Source organism: Euwallacea fornicatus, chromosome 4 (genome assembly GCF_040115645.1).
Source record: "Euwallacea fornicatus isolate EFF26 chromosome 4, ASM4011564v1, whole genome shotgun sequence".
Lineage (NCBI taxonomy): Eukaryota > Metazoa > Arthropoda > Insecta > Coleoptera > Curculionidae > Euwallacea > Euwallacea fornicatus.
In genome coordinates, this window is record NC_089544.1 from 4,050,233 (window position 1) to 4,075,588 (window position 25,356).

A 25,356-nucleotide genomic window follows, 5' to 3' on the forward strand; every position below is an offset into this window, starting at 1 on the left:
ATTGCCATACTGCGCAAATATTTTAATAACTGTTAAATTTAGACAAGGATTGTTACATAAAATATGTTTAAAACTTCTGAAGAAAACTATAAAACGTCATAATATACATGGGGTTCCATAAGAAACAAATGAAAAAGTAAATTTATTTACTACATGGATAACCCTATATACATGTTTCTTATTATATACAAGATATTTCAAAACATGTGTCGGAACATGAAGGGTGTGATGCGTTGGCTCGTTATAAGAGTTTCCATTACCGTAGGTTCGAAAACGCATCGTCTCGTAATACAGGGTGTCAAATAACATTTTTTTTAATAGGTTTTTTGACGATATCTCAGGAATCCTTTGAGATACAAATTTTGTACACCTATTATCATTAATATTAGTCGTTTTAAGCGCTACTTAGTTATTTGTCCATATGCCAGAGGCGGAGATCTTAGGGTTGCGTGAAATTTTTTTGCTCCTAATTTTTACGACACCGGAAAAAGTGGCATTTTTGAATTACAACAATTGAACCACAGTCTTGATTTTCTCAATCTCCATATCTAAATGTTTTAGATTTTTTTTGTGGGGCCATTTAAAAATTTTAGTTTACACTACACCAGTTAATAATATTGAATAATTGAAGAATTCCATTATTGTATCCTGCAATACGATTCGCAACAGTCCGGACATTTTCAAACGGGTACGTCAGTCATTGAGACGCATGTGTATTGGAGATCCGTATTGCCATAGCCGGAGGCCATTTTCAACAGTTGTTGTGATTCTAAAACGCTAATTTTTCCAGTAGCGTAAAAATTAAGGGCAAAAAAATCTCACGGAACCCTAAAGCCTCTGCCTCTGGCATATTCAAAAAAATTGAAATAGCGCTCAAAACGTAACTAATATTAATGATAATGGGTGTACAAAATCTGAATTCTGCATCTCAAACGATTCCTAAGATATTGTCAAAAAACTGCAAAAAAAAAACTGTTTTTTGACATCCTATATCTCGAAAGCGGTGTATTTGTGAACCTATGTCAATAGAAACTTTTTTTCCTGTAACGAGCCAAAAATTACACCCTTCATTTTCCGACACATGTTTTAAAACACCCTGCATATAACAATATTTAACGTGTTTTTACCAAAAATATTTCCTTCAATCTGTAACAAATTTATGTGGGACTTTTGGTTCTCTATGTATAAAATTTTATGAGACACTCTCAACGACCTCGAAGAATTGGATGTAGCATTTGCCGGCATTCGACTAAAGTCGGTCCGGCTTTTTGGATGGACGACCGCCATGCATTAGTATCCCTGCGACGTTGCCAGAGATGCGATTGATTGGAACATGCGGCGAAGATGTTTCTTAAATGAGCCTCCCAGTAGGCAACTTTTTTCTCATATGAACAAGTAGATGTGATAGTTACGCTGATGATCTATGTTGTTAAGACTAAAATTCTCTTGAAAAAAGTTTGTTTTAATTGCTGACTAAGTGTGTAAAATAAAGCGCAAAATGAAGTAGAAGAGAAAAGAGGAAGTAAAGGACTATGACTAGAAAATATTATTTGAGAACTAATAACGACCATGATCATTCAGATTGGCATAGATAAATCAGCCCACGTGCACTAAATGCAAAGCCTGAAAAACTATTAATTTTTTAGATTTGAAATATTTAATATCTTTTAACAGATCTTCGTTTTCCTTTGTTAATGTTGGCTCGAAAAATAGTTCTATATCATCTATTGACTTGGATACTTTGTACAGTTAGATCCTGTATTACTGTTCGCCTTTCATATATTAGCTTGGCAAACTCATATTACGCCGAATTGATTTGCGCCGTTTATTGTTACTTCTATTGATTCATGCCGTGCAATAAAATAAGACGTAATAATCAATGAGAATAACATACCCACATGCCTCAGGTATATTCAACACAATGTACAGGATGTCTAAAAAAATCGAATGCAGACTGCAGAATTCTTAGAACATCATTGGTAGTGGATAATAGAAAATTGTAAAATTTCCTGTAAAATTTAGTGATATGGTTAATCATTTTATTCGAAAATCAGTTTTCATGACTGTATCCCAGAACTAAACTATGTAAGTCCATTTACCACGAGAGTTAGTTATTTATGTCAAGCGAATACGGGTTCAGAGTTGCTTCATTTGCTCTTTTCAATACTCACGTAGCTGAGTCAATAACGGAGGTAGCACCTCGCAAATAACGTTCGATACTAGTTTATTTGCGATTATTGATATTCTCTATTCGCTCTAATGCGTTAGGCCCATAACTGATCTTTTCTAGATTTTAAACTGATATCTTAAGTGGACTTATAGGTGCGCAATAATGTTAACTTATCGCATAAATTATACCCACAACACTGCTTGTTTCATAAAAGACCACAAAAATTTCATTCTCCTTGCATCATTTAGCGTCTCCATATCACCCATGCAACTCGCCTTACGTGGAACACCCTGTATTATCTGCAATAAAGCTGCCGACCTCCAAATCCCCTTTAGGATTCTGCTTTAAGGTTCTTTATTTGGTTCACCATAAAGAGTGATCAATGAAAAAATTTCAACTGGGCGTTGAAATTTCAGCAGCATGTCTTAGATACGTTCACTTCTTATCCATTGCCAATGCCAGATTATGATGGTATGTGAATTAATCAGGGCCTGGCGTTTACGGTTCTGCATCTCTTGCGAATATTTTTTAATGACCATCCGCTATAAGGCTTGACCACCGGTCGAAATGTCAATCCACAAAATTAATAAATTAATTAAGGTTGCATGAAACGAATGCTGGCCGTTCAAATAGTATTAAAATGAGTATGGAGAATTTGAAACCAGTTTGCATTTAATTCAGTCATTTCAGATCGCGGAACAGGTATGTAGAAAAGCATCTATGAATTCTCAAATAGGAACCAACATGGAACCCACGAAGAATATCTCAGTTATCTTGTAGGCAATCAGTTCTTTTTAGTCGGATTAGATAGAGGCAATTATAGTGAATTGCAAGTTCTGTGGAATGTATTTTGAAACGCATGTCACGCATTGTGCATTTTGCGTGTGAATGAACAACAGTTATTTACTTGCAACATCGATTTGTTTCTCTTTCATGTATCTCAAATAATTTTTTATCTATGCGCAACGAAAATATCCTGAACCAACAAAGCCCTCAAGACCATACTCCGGATGGGGAATAATTTGGAATGGGTAATGGACCCAATTAAAAATGAAAAAGTAAATTTTGAGGACCGTCCCAAAGAGCAACATTATAGTTCGAAACCTATAATAATTCAAACACCTTTCTCGCATAGATCACAGAGAGATTTTTCTGGCTGCGCGACAAAAACACGAATGACTTGATAACAACACTGACCTACCGAACCATAACGGACACACCATACGAACAGATCTTAGGATAAGCGGCCTCAACCTACAGAATGATTTTATGTAGGTTCCACCTTCGTGGTTTTCAAAATTTGCAATTTGTGAATTTTTCAAATGTGTTACCCTTAATTCAGAGCGTGAGCGCGTGCGCGCCACGCGTTATTTTAATTCAACCCCACCTCCGCGGAACAAGAACCAATAAATACAGCGGACTCTTTAGTCGCGCCTTCAGTCAAGAGCCAGAAGTGTGAAAGGACGATTCGTCTTTAATGATGCCGACAGCAGCTTTGGACGAAACATTAGGAAATACTTTCATTGGATGCGTTCCTGGAAAACATTTCCGGTTAAATTTTAATCGAGAACCTTCTGTACTATCACCGATGTTTCCAAAAAATATATAATCGCATAAATCAGCAATGAACCTTCATTTTCTGCAGAATAGAAGGAACTATTAAAGTTAGTTCTGCTTGGAAGGTGCACCTGCGAGTAATGTGATGCTTATTTTTAATATCTAGTGAGGTCGTATGTATTCAATCTACAAACTAACAAACCATAACTGGTTTTAACCAAGTATAGTTTAATTTCAGTTCAAGCAAAGCATTGTGAACAATTTCTTAACAACTTGAAAATCTCATTATTACGTTATTAATGTGTTATGCAAGAACTCTTAAAATCTTAAAGTTAGATAAGGCGTCTGTGCAACTTTTTAACGCAGACAGTTTAAGTAAACGATTTAAGCCACTTGCTTAAAATAGAATCGAGTCGTCACCGACACACCTAAATTTTCAACCAATCTCAAAGCACGTTGGTCGATGGCGAAGGAACTGTGTGATATGTATGTGGGAATTGACATAACGGATATCTTAAGTGCCTTGAATTAGCATAAGTGGCTTTAGTGCATTAGGAAGCTGTATCATCTAGGGATTTTTATAGTGCAAAAAATAATTTATTGTCTGGGGTTACAGACAGAGAATGAATGCTACTAACCACCTACGAATCCATTACTTCGTCTATACAAAAATACTTAGTTTTAATGCACTCACAGAAATAAGTCGCAGATGCGCAAATTGCTCTGCTTGAATGGAATATTAAATTTGATCTCTTCATTTAAATGAACACGCGCTCTTACTTTAATCTGTCCAACATGGATAAAAATCAGAAGATCGCGAAGATGGAAGAAATATTTATAATAATGTCTATCAAATAGGAATATGCATTTGGTCCGAGTTAATGGATGAATTTACGACGAGAATCATACAGGATGGCCATTTGAGCACAAAACACGCGTAGTACTGAGGAGCTAAGAGAATTTCCAAAAAAACGGTAGGATACGTAAAATTTATTTTTGAAGGGGAATATTTTAGGCTAATTCGGACTCTCTTATTTGCATCCCCTCAAACAGGAGAATGTTCATTCCTAAAATTTTAAATGGAAAAGGTGGTTGAACGACACCTCACTTTAAGGTATTTGAATGTACTTTACAGCCCGCGTGTTCCAAGTCTGCGTTTCCACCACAACCAAGACGGTGCCTTCCCAAATATATGCAAATTGCATTAATTACGTTCAGTTACTTTTCCTGTTTCACCTTACTACGATAACAAAAAGTATTTGGAGCAACAATAGATATATTTCACCTTTGTAAACAAAAGTAAAGTTGAGAAAATGTTGGAACTGCCCACTTTCGACTTCCGTACAATAGCAAAGGTTTTGTTGAAACTGTCGTCGAACACTTTGAGATTTTGTGGAATGAATTTATTATATTCGTTAATGATCCGCTGCTGTAAGGCCTTCTAAAGATGTTGGTTCGATAACACGGATTCTAATTTTTAAGTTATCTCGTAAAAAGTAATCCAATGGACATAAGTCTGGAGAAGGCGGGGGCCACTCCATGGGTTCTTTCCTACCTATCGGTACTTCAACCTGAATACTGACGAACGGTCAGTGCACCATGAGATGCCGCACCATCTTGCTGGAATACCAAATGAGGTTATCAGATACTCACCAAATATTCCCGTCTAAACATTCAAATTTTGCTGACCTCGTGAATTATTGCACGATTCTTATCAGATCGGTAACGGCAGTTGTGTCGGTTCGCAGTACCGTTCAAGAAACAAGGGCATTAATTTGATAAATTTACATGAAAAAGGAACTATGTATCATTCAGAATCCGTTCTGATATACTTTCGCGAAATTGCGAGCGCCTATTAAAATCACCCTCATTAAGTTCTTGCACTAGATGTATTTTGCACTGACGAAATTTGAATTTTTTTGAAAATCATTTTTCCGAAAGAATTCGATATAGCTTATTTGTTGTATTAATATTTCTACTGCTCTTCGCAAATTCTATATGGATATCGATATGTTCTCCTAACTGAACGAATTTTGACCTCAATAAACTATCTGATAATAGTTACCCATCACCACATAATTGAGTACATTTTAATGGATTTTCCTTGAAATAAACTAAGCGCACCTGATTTCACACGTATTTCACGTACTTGCACTTAGCTTGAACGCGTGTTCATAGTCTGAAATTACTGTTTTGTTATCAACATTGGCGCAATGGACCTCAGGTCTCAGAACTACTACTAATTGTACAAGAGTTGTTTCCCGTAAGCAGAGAAAAACACGACTTCACACCATTTTCTCCTGGAAAGGTAATCGGAAAATAGAGGCAATAGGTATTTATGCGAATCACTCGTAATCGGCAACAGATAAGAAAAATCATTGAAGGCAAAAAAGCTTCTAAATTGATCAGGGATTGAACTTTTAGGGAAGGAACATTCAATAGTGTACCTCAAGTCGGTTAAGGATGGGAAGAACAGCCAAACAAACTGACATCTGACTTTGAAGAGTCCACGTATGCAAACTGTAAAATATCTCAAAAACTGTGGGAGGTTCTCGGAAAATACAAAAAAGATCCAAAATTAAAAACGGTCAGGTTAACGGAGCATTCACCCTGAGTTAATATTAATATACCAAATGGCTGCAAATTGTATCACCGTTCATTTTTTAATAAATTATTATTTTTAAAAAATTTACTGTACACTGTGGTTTAAAATATATTGATCAATTTTTAAAAAAAGGAGCTATCAATAGAAAAAAAATAATGTAAAAAAGGGAATACAAATTCATTGTCATAATACTTAAACAATTAAAAAAAAACTAGTTTGTTAATAGGAAATTAAGTAAATTAAATGTTCTAAATGGGCACTATTTTATTCTTGATAAGAATGTAGCCTATCAACAAATTCCTGCTTTATGCTAATGAAGTTTCGTTGGTTAACAGATCTGCGCACTTCTGTAATTAGAAATTTCTACTGCAGTAAAGAACTAATTTACAATGATCAGACATGCAACTGCTTATGGAAAATTATGAGAAAGAATTATGTGGTTTTAATCATTAAGGGCAATTTATCTTGCGGTCTTAAGGGGCTCCACGTGTCCATCGCGCCTGGAGACTTTGCACTGGATAATACAACGGGATAAGATGGGATGGGGTGTAGATCACACGATACAGATGGCTACATAGCTCCTAAACCGAAGACTGATTTGTATTGCATTTTTTTACGAAGTTTATTGCTGATTTTCTCCAGAACTTGATCCATGTTTCAATTAACAATAAGCAAAAATCAAAAAATAGTATTTTTTGTCTTGCTTTTAAGTTAAAAAAAAATTATTTGTTAAAAAGTGAACGGAAGGGGGGAGAGGGGGATAGTTTAGAGCCGCACGGTATTATTTTTACTCGCCTAACTCTGGAGAGGAAGCATTATAACCTGGACCACCCTGTGTGTCCTACATATTCCTCGAAGAATCCTATTCTTAGAGAATGCTTGAACAAACTGTTAATTCGATTATGCATGCTCGAACTAAATCGACAAGTTTATACACTTGTCGATTTAGTTCTTATACACTTTAAGTGGGCGAAGGGCCTTGAAAATTATGTTCCGATTTGCCCTTATTCTCTTCGCCGACAGCCCACACCCACGTAACTCTTTACACCCACAAACCTACACCTACGGGTCAATCACAGGAGTGATCACAAAAGCTGCAGGGATCCTGGGAGAAGTAAATATGGTTTTATACACAAATGAGGGTAAGTGCATAAAACATGAAACCACCCCGCTTTTCGCCACAGGCAAACAGGAGATAGTGACTTTGGATGCTTTTCCAATATAAAGTGCTCCCCTTATTTTCTCCATTAATTCAGCGGTCTGCGCAGACCGAACACTCTACAGCTTCCCAGCAGCTGTGTTCCAGATATTCCCGTAAATAGGGCCAATATTTTCGCGACCTTTATCGACACCACAGAGGGTGCAAATTGTCTACCCGATGGTTGGAAATATAGTGTAACGACCATGTTTCTGCCACAATTTATAGTCCACCTTTTGATAACTCAAACACCAGTGAAATAGAGTACCTTCACTATTAGAATAAAGTAGTTAAATATGCAGCTCAATATATTGCCATTTAGGCTATAAGTACTAGAAATTTTACGGGTCCAAATATATTATCCCAGGATAGCTTAATTTAGTGTGTAATAAAAAATTCCATATTATTACAGATGAAAAATTAGGAAGCAGGTAAGTTTTGTCTCTATGCATGTTGGAAATGTGCATGTCGCAGGGCATCACGTAGGTTGGATATCGGCTATAGAAGCTGACTTCTCGGATTGCTTTTCTGTGTTTCTCAGCTTCGTTAGTGAAAAGAACTGATATTTGCAACGGAACAGAAACTGCCGCAGTATTTTAACAAATTTGATATATACAGTGTGTCCAAGATAAGGATGTAATATATTCATTCCTAGAGAAGTAATAAAAAAGTTGCGCATTTGAGGAAGTAATTTCACCGTGCCAATAGATCTAAGAAATTATTTTTGGTTTTTTAGTTATTTTACAAGAAGTTAAATTTTGTATCAAAAAATGTCCCAAGTTATGGTGCACCATAGATGTAAACTGATACTACTTTCCACTGCAGACTTTCGTAAGCTTAGATAATCTCTCGTTGGCGCTAACACATAACTTTTAGTTTCATCTGGATACTGCAGTCGCAAATAATCTAAAACATTTCCAGAAAGATCGATAGACACTTGACCAGTCCGTTATCCGGACATGACCCCTGTTAGATTTTTTTCTTTGAAACTTGATCAAAACTCGTGTTTATTGACATAGCTTTGAGACGACACACTTACGAACGAGAGTTCTTGAAGTTTATTTTCTCCCATTTAACCACATCTGCGTATCACCGTTTACGAGTTCCTCATGCTGGACATCCTTATCTTGGACACACTGCGTATCTACCAATAAAGTTTCCCTTGGGCCTCTAAGCTATAGATATTGCAATTTGAAACTCACAATCATGTTCTTTTAGTCTGCTATGCAACATTCAGCAGCCAGAGATTCTCAGTCGAATGAATCGTGCGGCAGATCTGATGGTTGTCGGAACGACCTGTACCCTACTAAAACTATAGCTCACTATAGTAAAAAGGATATCTTGGAGCAGTACTGCCTCTCCGATAAGGGTTTCATTGCTCTAGAAAATGGCAGTTATAATATTTTTGGGTGAGTATGAGTTTCTCTAAAAATGCCGATTCTGAGTCAGACCAACTGGCAAGTTTCAGCCAATTCGCGTTGGCATTATTGAGATGCTATTTTAAGACGTGAGTACCGGGGGTTAGCACACGTGTACGAGAGGGTGTATTTCAGTATATATTTATTAATTTTAATACCTACACGGGTAATTTTTTACACCGATAAAACTGGGTTAATGCTTGTCTTTTACGCTTCTCCCGCAGTTTTTGAAATAGTTAATTAAAATTTTGAATGTATGTTAAGCTCCGCGTAGATGGACTACTCGAGTCATTGGTAAAGTTTACAGAGTGTTAGTTATTTTGAGGCGAGCCTCTCATATCCCATCTCCTAATTTGAAATACGCTAATGATTGTTCCCTTCCTAAAAAAATGATGAATTTGAAAATTTGTTGACATCCCGCAATATTTCCAGTAGTCAATAGAGAGATTTAAAATCATTAAAATTATTTTTTTTTTAATTAACCAACTAAAACCTTCGCTGTAGATATTCAGGGTGCTAAAGGTGGAGTATCGGTACACGATGTGACTCCAGTGCACATGATACATTGTTTTTGGGACAGGACCTCATTTTTTTAACATTAAATGTTCCAAAAAAACAATCCATCTGTAAACCAGCAGCTCTAACCGAGGTCTCATATCGTGAATGTCATTAAGACAGAGATCTGAACTAAATATCTCATAAACGCTAGGAGCTATAACAAAAAAAAAGTGAGAAACATTTCCACACTTTAACATTTGTTTCATATCCTTGAATCATTTTTTCACATCTTTGCATGTAAACTTTGCGGATTCTGTCCTCTCCTGTGGATGGAATTCTCTGGAACTTTTTCACCACCGTGTACATATGTATAAAGTAGAAACAATAGCCTAAATTTACGAACACAAATTAACGCAAAATTAAAAAACAGGCTACATATCAACACCTCTTTTAGCTGAAATTGGAAATCAATTTTGCACTTCTCATTGCTCAATTTTGTGATAGCATTATCACACCAAACAAATAAAGGTCATTAGGTTATTTTGTGTTGAATTTCGCGTTAATTCGTGGGTCAAATTAGCAACTATTGCCGATAGTTTAATTATGGACTGGGTTCATTGGAATCGTTTAAATTAAAAAACATGCAGGGTTTAATAATTTTGGTAGAAAAAAGATACAATATATAACGATTGCTTGTTAGAATTGACACGTTCGCGATGTTAAGAGCAAAATTTGACGCGGTATAATTTAAAAGGAAATAAAAAAATAAATTTATTTTATTTCGTATTACCAACGAATTAAACTCGACAAATGTCGGTCCAAAATTGGCGAAAATTCCGGGAAAATAAAGGAAGTTGAGCTAGACTTTCCTGTTAGTCGAATTCTATATTTTAAGACCATAAGTAGTTACTCATGTAGTTCGTGAGCTATCTCAAAATGTAGTTTTAGCTACTTTCTCTATAACATGGTAGTACTCGGCATTACCAGAAACAACTAGAACATGAAAGGATACTTTATTTAAGTGTTTTGCCAATTGGTTGACCAATTTTGATGTAAAGAAGAACGTGTTAGATCATTATACTCTAATTATCTAGTTATTGTAAATAATGCTCTCAATGGGTCCCATTTTTCCTAACAAAGCATTTCTATTCTTTGTGAATCTTGAATTTTTCATTAGATAATTGTCATAGCTATTATGCAAACACTGTGAACTTTTAGCCTATACAAGAGCGATTAATTACTTCTCTTCACTTAGCTTAAGCGTTGTTATGTTGTATTAAATATGAATATAATACGGGGTGTAATTTATCATCATGGAGATTTTTGAATGAGTGCTAGTACTCTGCAAAATAATAAAAAAATGCTACTAGCTCGCAACAAGTTTCGCATTTTTTCTTATATTTTGCGAAGAGATTTTTCACAGTTTTTATAATTTCGTTTTCGTTTAGACATATTTTTATGTTAAGAAATTTCATCGACTGTTATGAATTGCTTCAGATAGTTGATAAGTGAGCTGATTGTTTTTTCCTTACCTCCTTTACATTCTCAATTTGCATGGGCAGATATTTATACAAATTCTAGAAAATAGCGAAAAATTCGAGTATATTGCAAGAGATTAAAATGCTAAACAGTTGAAAAATGGATTTAAATCTGGTATCGAGATTCATACAAGATTTTCAAAAAAAAATACAAAGTATGAAATGAAGGACATGCCCTAAAAAAAACATAATACTCTGTATATAACTACTGACGATTTTAACATCTTGTTGTAGAGGATCAGAAAAAACATATGTGGGTGTACGAAATTTCAAAAATATAACTCAAAGCATACGTGAGAAAAACGCAACATATGGATAATGGTACGTCTTCGCCATGGGTTAATGAGCATTTTTTCATTATTTTGCAGAGTTCCATCGCCCCCTGAAATATGTCCATGATGCTATATTGCACCCTGTATATGGAATTAATATAATTTAACAATTAAATAATCTTTTCCAGGTGCCTTTCTTCACACAATAGCTCCTTTTGTTCAAATGCCAGAACGTCGATTTTTATGTCCTGCGTTGGACAAAAGGTACCATCGGAAGAAAATTTGTATGAACTTTATAAGAGAAACCCGGGAGATATGGCCCCGTTTCCCAAAAAGCAAAGGTAGCTTATACTTGACTAAATTAGGCAATTTTTAAAAACAACATGTTGGAACCGAAGAAATTGTAGAGACCCAATCACACTGATTCATGCCTTTACTTCACCCTTTTCCCAATAGTCACCTATCAATGGAGACTGTGTTAAATCCCCCAATCGTTCGTTCGGCTGATCTCCGAATACTTTTCATTTAGATATCCTTGGGCCCCACTTGCACCTGAAATGTATATGTATGACAAAGATTTAAAAACTTCGTACTTCCGAAAAAGGCACCTGGGAGATCCCAGTAGATACATCTGGATGCCTCCCGACGACGAATCTGTAAGGATGGAAAAACCAAAATCTATTTCGGATTTATCTTATCGAAATCAAATATTTCCCCAATGGCAAGTTTTCACCCTTGCAAGAATTTCAGTTTTACATTATAACAACTTTTAGCAAAAAGCACGTGAGCTTTGCAAGGTCTCATACACTGACATCATTTGACGATGCGTTGATGACGCTGAGTTCGTCTCTGAGCCAACTGAATCAAATTTCAAAGAGTCAAGAGCGACTGCTGGATGTGCGGAAATCTGGAGATCTCCAAACCATCACTAGGCAACCTCAATATTCGGAAAATAAAATTGTGTTAGGTAATACATAGAGAATTACGCGAATCGAATAGTGACCTAAGCAGGCCTCCCCTACATTATTTTCCATGGATTTAATTCCAAGTTATTAAAGGCCATATTATCAATGTGCTGCTTGCTTGGACATCAAAGTAGTTTCCATGACAACCTTTTTTTCACCAATATTTTCACCAATACCCATCCTCCGTTTCGACGTATCCATGGAAACTAGCTTGTAGTTAAAGTTGACAGAGTATTAACAAATTGGCCCAAAACATCCTATTGCAGATAAATTGAAGAGAGGGCCTATGAAAACCAGAGCAACACAAACAGACGCCATTCCCAAGAGCAAAACTGCGCATCTTAATCTCAGTCCTAATGCAGCTCAAAAGGTCAGCTTACGCAAAGTTTTGCTTGGAAATACGATTTTTTCCCTCTTAATGGAATAAGTATATTATTCGTTCCACTTTAGGTTAAGCTTGTGTCTCAAGCTGCCCAAACCAATGGAATAAATGGGCGTAGGCTTTATAAGTCACTTTCGGAAGTAGGCTGGCAATTTCCACCCTCCTTCAAGATAAGTGACAGTATATTTAATACCGCACATCAAACTTTACAACGGTAAGCATGGTTGATGTGTAAGTAGATCTGGAGCAGTAAGACTACATCGTGCGGCTCTAAATTGCTACACCCCCCCCCCCTTTCCTCCTTAACGTCTTTCATTTTTTCAATTAGTTATTTATTTATTATTATTCTTTTTCTATTTTTGCGCTCACAAACAAATGATTTGTTTGTGAGCGAAAGGTCGAATACAAACTAATCTCCTGCCAACAAGTAAGTTTTTTCATTATTTACGTACTATTTAATTCAGTTTATATTGCATATTTTAAATCAAATTTATGGCTGTTTTCCTCGAAAACTAATCAATGGATTTTGAATTCCAATACACCATTAAATGTAATTTAAAAAAACCTTTAATTTGAGCTGTCAATCGACTCATGTTTTAATTTTAAAAAAAGTATACTTCAAAAGATAACATTTGTTGTTCAATTGAATGTTGTTTTTGAGTTAAAAAAAAAAATGTAAAAAATTTGGAAGGAGGGTCCAGATGAAAGCCGCATCGTATTGAAAAGTACGCATCGTTAGCAGAACTGCTAACGACCAAACCTTATACATTCATTTTTCTTATGTCTTTCAACTTATGTTAACGAAGCTATTAATCCAGCCACGCTCGAAAGAAATAGCGTCAAAATTCTTCTTTCTAGAACCCAATCTGATGAACCTCCTAGATCGCCCTTTGTAACCTCCGCGTCATCAGCGCCAATGTTCCTCCAGGAAGATCAATCAGTTAGTGAGTCACGTTCATCATCATCGATTGAAAATCGTTCGGATGATTCTGTGGACACGAAAAATGAAATTTTCATCGATTACAAACCTCAGTTACCGCACAGTTATTTAAAGGCACCAAATTACACTTTTCACAACAATTTTGCCGATAGGCCTATGGCTGACGATCAGATTCATTCCGATGGGCATGTGTTGACAATGAATGACGATGTCATTGAACTGACCACTGGTGACGGGTTTCATGACTATGAAGAGGGTAAGGGAAAAATTGGTGTAGCGGCGGATGTATTGTCTACGGAACTGGTCCATAAGTGATCGATTATTAAAGTTAGATTTATGAAGCATGTAGCTTATACAGGATGCCGCAATAATCTCTAATTAATATTATAAAGGAAATAGTTAATATTATGCAATTATACGAGTCTTCCCTATGACATGGCAATCAGTTTAGCATACAGTGCTATGAAGCCAGTGGTAATTTAGGAAACTGTTTTTAATCCTTAGGCTCTGAAGTGATTCTTTCTATGCCTGTTCAGGGGTAGACAAGGTTGCTCTTTAAGGCCACTTGAAAAAAAAACTTTCTTTCCAGTTTTTGACGAGAAGGACACTTTGGCGCAACTAGAAGCATTGAGGCAAGTTTCAATGCCAGATATAATAAACCAAGACCTGGAAAAACCCATCATTGAAAACTTCAGCGCTTTTAACAAAGGGTAAGCTAATCCCTTATACAGGGTTTCTTAATGTGGTGCTATTGCTTCAGGCTTTGATTCCTTGGGTTACTTTATGAAGAAAAGTTCATATGAACATATATCCGCAACGACCCAAATTTTTAGCCACAGGGTGTTGACATTTTTTTTTCAAACCATTGTTTATCAATTTCTCGGAAAGTACTTTAGATATTATTTTCAATTTTGCTGCGTGTTAATAGGACACAAAACTCCATATTCTAATAAGAAAAGTAATTCTGTTGCTTAACCAATGGCGCCCCCGCGTATATGTTTTGCGATATTATTTACGAATAAAGTGGTACGCCACTGCTATTTTTTCGAATTAGGAATATTTTTTCTGATTTGGCTAATCCAACGCTTTTCTTGTTAGACGAGCAGTTCTGGGTTAAAACAATAAAAATTGCATTAAATAATTTGTTTGTTTCAAGAGTTCGTTATAACTTACTATTTTACGTTAAACACTATATACTTTACAGTTTATTATAACAGACCTTTTTCATGTAGAATTGACCAGCCTAATCAGGAAAAATGTCAGTGGCGTACCACTTTTTTGGTAAATAATATTGGAAGACATGTATGTAGGGGCGTCAATGGTTGAGTAATAGAATTATGATTTTTTTTTAAATTAAAATGCAAGGTTTTATGGCCTATTAATATAGGCCAAAGTTGAAAGTAATATCAAAGGTACTTTCTAAGAAATCTAAAAATTAAATCATTTAAAAAGACAAATTTTAACACCCTCTAGCTAAATATTTGGGCCGTTGCGGACATATGTTCGTATTAACTCTTTTTCATAAAATGACCTGAGAAATCACATCCTAAAATATTAACATCACGTCAAGGAATACCCTATGCAACAGATATTTCATATTCTGAGTTTTAATTATTAATACTCTTAAGCCCTACTCTCTCAACGATTGATAGCGTATCAATCGACGAATCCATTGTGCCTTCTATATTGTTAACATTAGAGCCGCCCTCACTTGACTTGTATAGGTAAGTCACCAAAAGATCATTTGTAATATTAAATACAATGTGAATATCCGATGTTGCAGTGACCGCTTTGATGATGCCTGTCAAGAACCATTGCCAATGGTACATACCGAACCTGATGATATACCAATGGGACCAACTGCTAAAAGCAGAACAGCGAACGTCACGGACGGAACTTCTAGTCAAACTCCAGGTTTGAATCGACTTTAATTAAGTTGTTCTGTAGTTTATTCGCCTGTGTTCTTCACCTTTCATATACTATAGTTTATCTAAGGGCCAGTAGAATAAACTACTGGTAAATATAGCGGGTAGTTTCAAATTTTCCGTGCAAGCAAAGGAATTGGTCAACACTTTATTTAGTTGTTTTTATCTTCTGGGTAAAGTTATCATCATATCATTTATTTTTCGGCCTGAAACAAATGATGTCCGTTTTTCTTCAGCGACCTTGATGACACCAACATCAAAGCGAAAACGTCTAGTAGCCATGAAGCAAAAAAATTCTACCGCGGACTATAAAATTCCCCCAGAAGACTATTATGATAAGCCTGTGGAGAGCTTCAGTAGTTCAAACCTAGCTAAGGTAAATTTGACATATAATCATTCTTTGTAGCAAAATCTACCAACTCATCCACATGTAGAAGTTTCTGGAGGCATTACGTTGTATGTGATATGAAGTTATAACACGCACGCACCCAAAGCTACAGTTCTATATGTCTGTTGGTAGATTTGGCAGAGGGTTCCGTCTATCTTCCGTGATTTCAGAAATTTCATAATGACCTAAAAATCATTAAGTCAAAAAAACCATTCCAGGGCAAAATTCTTCACAAACCGCTAGAGTCTAGTTCTATTATCAAGAACACAAATTCCACAGCCTTGAAAGTGAGGGGTAAGACCACCACGATACATTTTCAAGACAACTTGGTAGATTCTCAACGACATTTGGATTTTGAGAGCGTTCAGCAGGCGATAGTGCCTGATCTGCATCCCATTCCAGACATCTGCAGGATAAATGCGGATCTCTCGGAAAGCACCACCACTGACGACTACATTACTGCCAATTCTGGAACAGACAGTTCAAGAAAAAGCACCAATATTCAAGTTAGTATATTTTTAATATGAAATAAATATTATAAATTTCGATTTCCACATAACTCAAAATAAAAGGGAGGTCCACGTACCAAAACCACCACTTCGGCTTCTACATAGCGATGCCCCAAATATTCTCCTCAAATGTCTCAATAACATCATCGATATATTTCCTGAAGCTTCGCCCTTCTACTCAAACATTTTCTGAAAATAATTATCTTTTACATAGTAAATAAAATCTGAGGTAATACTGCACTCCCTTATTATTCAATCTTTTAGGCCAATTTACATCTGCAAGAAATACTGGGTTAATGGGATAGGAAGTTAGGAGTAGAGGGCAAACTTTCTTGGCTCTCGGTTTTTCTTGGAAGTAGCGAGGCGGTGATTAAAAATTTCACCCAGTGCGTCGGACTTACTGGAGCCGGCCCTGGCTACATTAAAGGCCCAGTTTTTGTTTCTTGGCTTCTTATGTTGCTAATAGCTTTGCCAGCAATATATTTTTCATAGAAATGGCAAAATTAAAGCAGAGCTTTGCCTAATTTCTTCATTTCCATGCATATTAGTTTACTGGTAAAGTTTGAAAGTTCCGAGCTAACTGTCTATCTACTCAGGGCGATGTGTCCCTTAGACTTAAATTCAAGCTAAGTAAAGTCTCAAAACTTCCTTGGAGCACCAAAGCCTTACGTTTTAGATTTTCCTGCACGAATTTGTTTTATATGGGAAATTTCGAGACGTAACTTAGCGGAGGTTTGAGAGGGCGGAGTGCAAAGTACCTTATTAGCTCAAACAGTTGGACTTTCAATATCGGGCTATTTTAATAGCTAAAACTATCCTAGAGGTAGAAAATCATTTAACTCTTCAAAAATGAAAAAAAAAACTCATTTCTTAACCAATTTTATCATCGTAGGTTGTTCCATCCGTATCTGAATCACCGTCACCAGACCCACACTTTATCGATTCCAACTTCCTCATTTGCAATAATCATGATAACGCCGTACCTCAAGTAAGAACAACTAGCTATTCTAGTCAAAGCGACGACAGTAGTTCTTCCGGTAGCTATAGCATTGGTGGATCTACTGCTGATCTATTAGAAAGGTACGATATACATATGTATATAGGTAGTACCGTGCGGCTCTAAGTTATACACTATTGAATGTTGTTTTGAAAGAACTTTAATTTGAGGTGCAACTTGACCCAGGTTTCAATTTTAAAAAAATTGTAATTTTTCACTACCGTTGACGCAAGCAGCATTAAAAAAAATAAAAATTCTGAAGATAGTATTTTTTATCCCGTTTAATAGTACTTTTGATTTTTTTTTAAATAATAATTTGTTTAAAAGGTAATGGGAGGGGGAGGGGGGGGGAGTATATATAGCCGCACGGTATATTAATTCTGGTGACTTCATCTAAAAGGAAATTTCCAGTCCGATAAAATTTAGTAAGTATCCGACATATTCGCCAAGATCGATTTTTTGCAGATTGGCAAAACGTGAAGTCAGTAAGTCACGAAAAGACTTAGAAAAATCCTGCTTGCACCAAGCTCAGAAAAAAGAAAAGAATTTGAATTCTGCCTCAGAAGGTAACGTTAAAACAAAGAGAAAAAAGGCGGAGGTCAAATTGGTGCCCTATCCGGAATGTATCAAAGTCACAAGTGAAAAATCTCAAAGGCACAAAGAAAGAAGAACAAGTCCTACACGAGGGCAGAAAAAGAAAATTCAGGGTAAAACATTTTTTTCGCTGGCAATTCAGTACTAATACCTGTTTCGCTTCAGGAGGAAAACCTACACGTAACAAGGAAAAACAATCTAATGTTGATATCAAGAGTTACAAATTAACATCAGATGAGTCGAGCACAGGAAGGGAGAATGTCGCTAGCGAAGCTACAGTGCGTAAAGTTAAGAAAAGCAAAGATAACGTGAGAAGAAGGTCCGTATCACGATCACCAAAAAGTCAAAAATGCAACAATAAAAGACCTGAGCGAGAATATCAATCTTCAAGCCTTCCCAATAGCTTGTCAAGGCGAAAATCACCGAAGATGTCTTCTCCGCCATCTCCAAGCTTGGGATGCAAGAACCTCAAGTAGGTGAAATAACCAGATAATAAATATATATAAGACAATTTTCTTTGCAAAAACGACTTCATCATTGCAACTTTGCTTTTCTTTTTGGTACCGTTTTGAATTTTCATACTTTTCAATTAATAATTTTTTTTTATAACTTGTTAATTTATTTTAAAAAATATTACTATAAATTATAAAAATAATATATATATTTTTACATATTTGCCCGAACTGGCGAAACTGAACCTTAATATGTGAAACAACTTAATAAAAAAAATTTAATTTTTTTTTAATACCTCTGAAAATCATCGAAATTTTTCAAGTTTTAAAATGGCACAAAATTTGTATCTCCACATTCAGCAACTTTGCCCCAATTTATTCCACCTCGTACCTAACATTGCTATCAATATGCTCATGGTTCCAGAAACTGTCATCTTGTATATATAATTTTCTTGATTTATTTTTTGTATCAATATCGGCCTATTTCTTAGACCACGGGATCAGGAAACTGGGGGTGGAAGCTCCACACAATCGTCTAAAGATAAAACTACACTCAAGGCCCTAAGTGTCGAATCATTAAGATCTATCAGTCCTGGAAGCGACAGTGTCTTCTACAGTGACCCCAGCTGTTACACAGTAGAACCACAAGTACAATGTCTGCAATGTGGAAAAGAGGTGCTGCTGAACTAGACATTTCATAATTAAACTGAGCCAGTCTTATGAGTTTACTTTTAGGTTCACATGCATTCCCATGGCGAAGAAAAGGAACCGAATGGACACATCCCTCAGCCAGATATCGTAAAACCTCCAGCCGGTTTTGAAGATTCTCCAAAAATCAAGGTGGGGAGGTTTATTAAAAAGTCAGACGGAGTACATAAAGGCGAAGACAAAAGTGAAAAGAGGCGTCGCCACAAGCCAGAGACAAGGGCAAAGGTAATAACCACGTACCGGGTGAGACCCTAAGAAAGGACGCCGGCTATGACTCATATGGGTGCCATTTTTGCAGATCTTTGAAAACAGCGAAATATATTATCGATCATGAATAATTGAAGCAATAAATTGCAATACATTGTTCCCGCTTAAAGAATTAAAAATTTAGATTTTTTTATTAAGTATTTTTGCGTTCCCTCTATTGCTGTAGTATCCCTAGGATATCTCTTTCTACTACTACCGCTCTAGTATCTATAAAGCGCAAAGTTACAGGGCTGGTTAAATTAGAGAGAAATTATTCAGTTTTGCTTGGTTAAATTTGTAAAAATTGTCGTAAACTTCAAGGGAACTGTAAATTCATTTCAATGAGTTCGAAGCCCTGATTTCAATAGGCCTCTGAGTAATGGTGATATCATTTCTTAGTGGCTCACTTCTCTACTATATGTACCAAACGCAGTTTCACTAGCATAAATTTTGTATTTCTATATGGTAAATAAAATCAGAAATAATAGTACGCTCTTCTATTATTCAACATTTTAAGCCAACTTACATTTTCGATCTCTACTGGCCTTAGGGGGAAGCGACGGTCCAGATTGAAGGACTTTCCTGTTCGGCGGTTTATCTTCTGCAAAGGGGTGATTAAAATGTCGCCCAGGGCACCAGATTTGCTAAAGCCGGCCCTGTTTGTGACAGATGTTGAATGGGAACTCATTTGATTTTAATTGAAAAAATACGATGCATGGATTATCGCTTTAGCCGAATTCTTATTTGTAATTTAACTCGTTAGGTAATAGGAATTTAATTGTCTATAGTAATCTCAAATCGGCAATTCGTCGAGTACCTTCCACAGTTTTTCCACGATTTAACCGACCTTGTTTGGCTTAAAGTTTTTGAGATACCAACGATGATCCTCGAACTGGATCACCCACGGGTTGGTCCAAATTTCGAGCCAAACCATGAAATAACACAACATTTTTCCTAGTCAGAAGAACGTAGCGGTGGCGCAGGAACAGTACGAGGACGACTACGTCCCATGCAACGTTCCCCATATTGCAGCAAAGAAAACCTCAAATCAGCAGACAGCAGTCCCTGCATCTTACCGGGAGCACCAGAAGAAGAAAACGATGAAGGACTATACATGGGATCATATAGTACCGGAAAGTGGTTGTGTGTCAGCGACTCTGAAAAGGCGTACACTATCACGGCAGCGTCAGGTAAGTGTCTTACTGAGGAGTAGAAAATCGGCCCGTGTGTACTTACTTTAGATATTTCTCCCGCTTAAGTAATCACTTTATACCATCGCAACTTCAGAAAGAGTTAAAGCAAATCTGGACATTTAAAACTAACATTAACACCCTGTATTTTGCCTGGCAGTCATTATGGACCACTCTGTAAATTAAAACTATCTGAATAAGAATCTTACGAGTCACCCTACTCCTTTCGTATTAAACGGTGCTTCAAAATCTTTTTGCACAGAACCAGACGAAAAGGAGTAATTATTAAATTAATCATTAAATTAATAGTTAAATTGAGCATTAAATTAATTATTGCGTTAATTATGTTATTAATAATTATTTTAATACTTTCTTTTTTCTAGATTCAGAATGTCAACGACGCGACTCAATCTCAAGTACCGAGTCAGAGCATGAATTTCTAAAACGATACTACAGTGTCAGACAAAAAGTTACTCATCGAAAACCTTATGTAGATATGTACAAACGGCTATATTCTAAATCGTTTGGTAAGTTAAATGGATTAGGACAGTCCATTGCAATCATATACTTTTGGGATGGATTTAATATTCAAAAAAAAGTATCTATATCTTAATACGAAATTGTTCAATTTTTAACATAGCTGGAATCTATTTCAACAGAGTAAACGTAATCAACTATTTGTAGATTACTCCGAAATTTAGAAAACCTATAATACGTTTTAACCTCAATTGCCATATGCTTTTGCCCATATATATTGTTACTCAACAAGTAAGTACGTTTCTCTCGCACACCTCCAATCTTTTACCTTGAAGCTTGAATTTACTGCTCGGCATACCCGAATCTTGTTCAACGGCATAAACGTTGCCAAATGATTTGTAAATTACCCCAAAATTAGAAACCCATTTACCGTTGCCACCCCCCCGTATACCGTAAAGTATTTGTTGTCTCTAGACTGTGATAAAACAATTGTTGTTCGTCGAGAATCTGGGGAGTTTGGGTTCAGAATCCATGGGTCCAAACCAGCAGTGGTAACAGCTATTGAAACCGGAACTCCCGCAGAATCTTCTGGTCTCCAAATTGGCGACATTATAATTGAAGTTAATGGAATAAATGTTATGGATAAGAGTCATTCAGAAGTGGTGCATATTGCCCAAGGCCAAAATGATACTTTAACATTAGAAGTAAGTTCAAAGTTTCTCCTGGATGAACTGCAGGATATTAAAAATTGCATTCGTTTTCAGATAGGACGCACATGTAACGCTGGGAACCAAGGGAATACTAATTCAGATTATTGCACGCTTCTTAGTGGGTTTTTGTGGAAGTTGAAGACACACCACAAAGGTAACTCAAGGTATAAGTGGACCCGTCGATGGTTTTGCTTGAAGAACGACAACTGCCTTTATTATTATAAAACTGAAAGTGTAAGTATTACTAGTGGAAACACACTTTCTTGGCTACGGGGGAGAATCAAATATGAACCGGACTTTTTAAATGAAATTTATTGAAACAAGATTCAAAAGTGAAAGATACATATTATTTGTTTACCTAATCTCCTGATTTGAGAACAGATTTTACTCGCCGCACAGGAAATTCCTTAATACCGCTATCATTAAAAGAAAGAAGTCCTCAACAGCTACATCGTTGTTGAATCTTCCTCCTCCCAGTACCTCTTTCAAGGAGCGCGCATGTGACAATCTCAAAGGGACAAGTCCGGACTGTAGGAAGGAGGTTCCAATGCCAGCAAATGAACTTTTGCCCACTTTTCCCGAGTCAGGCGAACTGTGTGAGCAGTTTAGGTTATAGCTCATGCTCACGCCACCTGTAATATGGACACAGATTAATCGGTGATGATCCTGAAGAAAGCGGCGCACTATAGCGATAGTGTACTCAGTAGCATGATCCGAGGACGACGAGCATGGGGCTCCGTCGCAACTGTTTCTTCCCACTCCAGAATCTTTTGCTCCAGTCGTACATCTGGGTTTCCTTCAGACAAGTTTCTCCGAACCGGCTTCAAGTCTTTTAAGGATTTCCGCTGGTTTCATACCTTCACATGTAAGAAATTTAATAATATCGCTGTCACTTCTAGTCGCACGACCTACCTTCTGATGCTACATTAGTCGCACGAGAGATATTTCGCTTCATATTTAATTCACCCTCGTACTAAGATCACATATTAGCTTTGCCCGTGTCAAACTGATTAAATTAATTTGATTTATTTTAAAAAGTCATTAATTATATCATTACGCCGTTAAATGTTGTTCCGTCACTAATTTAGGATCACCATCCTGTGGGGGTTTTCATGCTTAGAGATAATGAAATTGAAGAAGTCAGCTATGAATCTAAGCAATACAAGTCAAACTCGTTCGTTATATATGATAAGAATGGCTTTGAGCAACTTTATTTGGCATCTGACACCTTAGAACAGAAAATCAAATGGGTAAGTCCCTAGTTATTTGTAACATTGGTGCAAGTTGTTAGATCATCTTTGATCGATGTTATTACACCCCTCATGTAGAGGCTATCCGTTTCTGGAGCTGACCCATGGAAATCTGGCTAAGCAGTCTAGAGAGTCTTATAGAAATGTAAAAATCCCCCGTTTATAATTCGTGTCCCACAAAGGTTAATCCAGGAGACACTGAGAAAAACTAGAGTTTTGTGGGAATAACATGACACTGTTGGAGCAAAATCTCCCATTTTCGCTGCAAGAGAATATGCGTAGATAGGTACCACTTTACCAACTCAAGCATGTTCAATCGTCACAATGACTGGTCCACTGAAAATCCACATGAATATCTATATATGGAGGTCGACCGCAAATATCTTTCTGGTTAAATGTATGGGAGATATGCATTGGCCGGCAAGTTCGTGAGACCTTTCCCAATTAGATTATTATCGATAGGGAATTATGAAAGGCTTCCATAATTAGTAACCTCACCAACCAAACTGTGGAAAACCATTTTCTTAAAATTTCAGTTTTTTTCGATTGTGAACTTTCCAAAGTCATCGATATTTTCCAAATTTTTAAACAGCATATTCTTGCGCAATTTTGCCTCAATTGAACCGACGTCGTATCTTTTATGGTTACTGAGACACCCTTTATTGGGCTCCAGAAACGAGCATCCTATATATGTATATATCATGCCGGCAGATCACCAGATTTTTGGTGATTCTATAGAATACGTACACACAAGGTTATCTAATAAACTCTTGTCTTTTTTTGCTCTCTAGGGAATTGGAAAATTAGGAACACGCTCGACAGTTTAGTGTTCTCTAAATACTAAAGTCACCCTCTTTTTCTCCCTGGCCCGGATTGGCCTTACTTCAATTTACTCATGCGCACGTACCCTCCTTCTCCTTTTCTCCTCCACAACCTTCTTTTTCATAATCTTCTCCACGCTCTTGCTGAACTCTATTCACTTCTCCTCACTGTCGATCAGTCTCAGCTCTCTCTTTATCGCTCTCTTCCGCTCCACCTCCCATTACAAACTCTTACTTACATTTTCCTCATCCAACCATACGATTAATAAAACACAATTGAAAATAAATTTCAAGGTTGACCACATCAAGAAGACAATAAAAGACTTCCAAACAGAAGATGGGTATTTAGAAGATGTTAAACACAATCTGGCTATAAGTCCCAGTGACGTGATTAATCCCGAGTGCTTAGGATACCTTTTTAAGTTGGGTACGCAGTGGAAGTCTCGAAGTCGGCGGTACTGCGTGCTCAAAGATGCTGCCTTATTGTTTTATCAGGAGTACAACTCTCCCGTTGCTTTCGGTGAGTTCGTGAATGCATGGAGCCAAACATTATGATCGACTTCTTTTGAAGGGATTAATCACCCCTTAAAAATAAAGTTACAAGACTTCACACACCCTGTAAATAGGTTTTCCTAGAATATGTCAAAAGTGTTCTTGACTTGTTTTTAAGTAAACAGCTTCAGGGACCAATACCTAAAATTAAAAAAACAGATCCTTTCTTCGTACATTCATCCAGCATTTATTCACAAGCAAGTTTCTGTTACAGGCGTCGTCTTGCTCCACGGTTACAAAGTTCAACAATCGCTGTCTTCGAAGAAACATGGCTTTGAAATTATCGCGCAGGTCCCGTCCAATAAGCATTATTATTTTCTCGCCGAATCCGATGCGGACAGAAAGAGGTATCTATCTAAAGAATAGCTAAGAATATTAAATATTCATGATAGATTCCATGAAAATGGAGCAACTAACAAAATTCATGTAATCTACTACATTGAGCGCAGTCAGTCTTCAGCAGCAATTATATTTCACTGAACTACTCACTTAAAGCGATAAAGCATATGACCCTGGAAATTTAAAAATTTCATACGATCAAGTTAGAAGCTTCTAATAATATGAAATTGTACAATGCAAGCTACGCGCATTAATCTTTAATAAAAAATCATCGTGAAAATATTGATGACTTAATACTATTGGAAGTATAAAAATAAATATAACCATGTGCAATACATCTATCTCATCTTAGAAGTTTGATAAATCAAGGATTTTATTGTTAATAATTAAAATCAATTAAAACAAAAAACTTTATGTTTAATGAAATAAAATAGTAATAATTTTCAGATGGATCGCAGCTCTCGAGTATTCCATAGACCGATGGTTCCCTCACACCTGAGTATTTCAATACATAAATAGAAGCACTAGATAGCTGTTTGTGTTTAGGTTGCCTGTTCGTCACACCTTAAAGATTATACATGTACTTAGTAAACCGAGTCTTCTTTTAACGTAAATATTTTTTTAATATAAACAGTAACTCCAAGTCCTTAAACAC

At 36.4% G+C, this 25,356-nt stretch overlaps 1 protein-coding gene across 5 annotated transcripts; it reads left to right on the top strand.

Moving 5' to 3' along the window:
- Positions 1-7,583: 7,583 nt before the first annotated feature.
- LOC136351026 (uro-adherence factor A) lies at positions 7,584-25,315 on the top strand. 5 transcript variants are annotated; one of them, XM_066303255.1, is made up of 26 exons: positions 7,590-7,961; positions 8,749-8,939; positions 11,445-11,597; positions 11,786-11,977; positions 12,030-12,223; positions 12,488-12,591; positions 12,672-12,817; positions 13,462-13,799; positions 14,133-14,253; positions 15,172-15,267; positions 15,327-15,457; positions 15,705-15,844; positions 16,075-16,362; positions 17,258-17,445; positions 17,828-18,069; positions 18,122-18,428; positions 18,900-19,083; positions 19,144-19,341; positions 20,321-20,552; positions 20,936-21,079; positions 21,504-21,733; positions 21,794-21,973; positions 22,828-22,989; positions 24,105-24,330; positions 24,577-24,709; positions 25,149-25,315. In XM_066303255.1, exons 2-26 carry the CDS (start codon positions 8,755-8,757, stop codon positions 25,198-25,200), a joined length of 4,566 nt encoding a protein of 1,521 aa, XP_066159352.1. In that variant the 5' UTR covers positions 7,590-7,961; positions 8,749-8,754; the 3' UTR covers positions 25,201-25,315. The 5 variants fall into 5 exon arrangements, 4 of the variants coding, with proteins under 4 accessions (XP_066159355.1, XP_066159354.1, XP_066159352.1 ...); XM_066303256.1 differs by lacking the exon at positions 7,590-7,961 and having other exon boundaries at positions 7,989-8,939; XR_010734243.1 differs by lacking the exons at positions 22,828-22,989; positions 24,105-24,330; positions 24,577-24,709; positions 25,149-25,315 and adding exons at positions 22,121-22,333; positions 22,389-22,604 and having other exon boundaries at positions 7,584-7,961.
- Positions 25,316-25,356: the final 41 nt, after the last annotated feature.

What these genes read in the sequence shown, in the direction of transcription:
- LOC136351026 (XM_066303255.1), top strand. Translation starts at nt 8,755, where the DNA reads ATGCAACATTCAGCAGCCAGAGATTCTCAGTCGAATGAATCGTGCGGC. An exon ending in AATCAAATATTTCCCCAATG is followed by an intron (nt 11,978 to 12,029) that starts GCAAGTTTTCAC and finishes AACAACTTTTAG; the next exon opens with CAAAAAGCACGTGAGCTTTG. An exon ending in GTAGTTCAAACCTAGCTAAG is followed by an intron (nt 15,845 to 16,074) that starts GTAAATTTGACA and finishes AAACCATTCCAG; the next exon opens with GGCAAAATTCTTCACAAACC.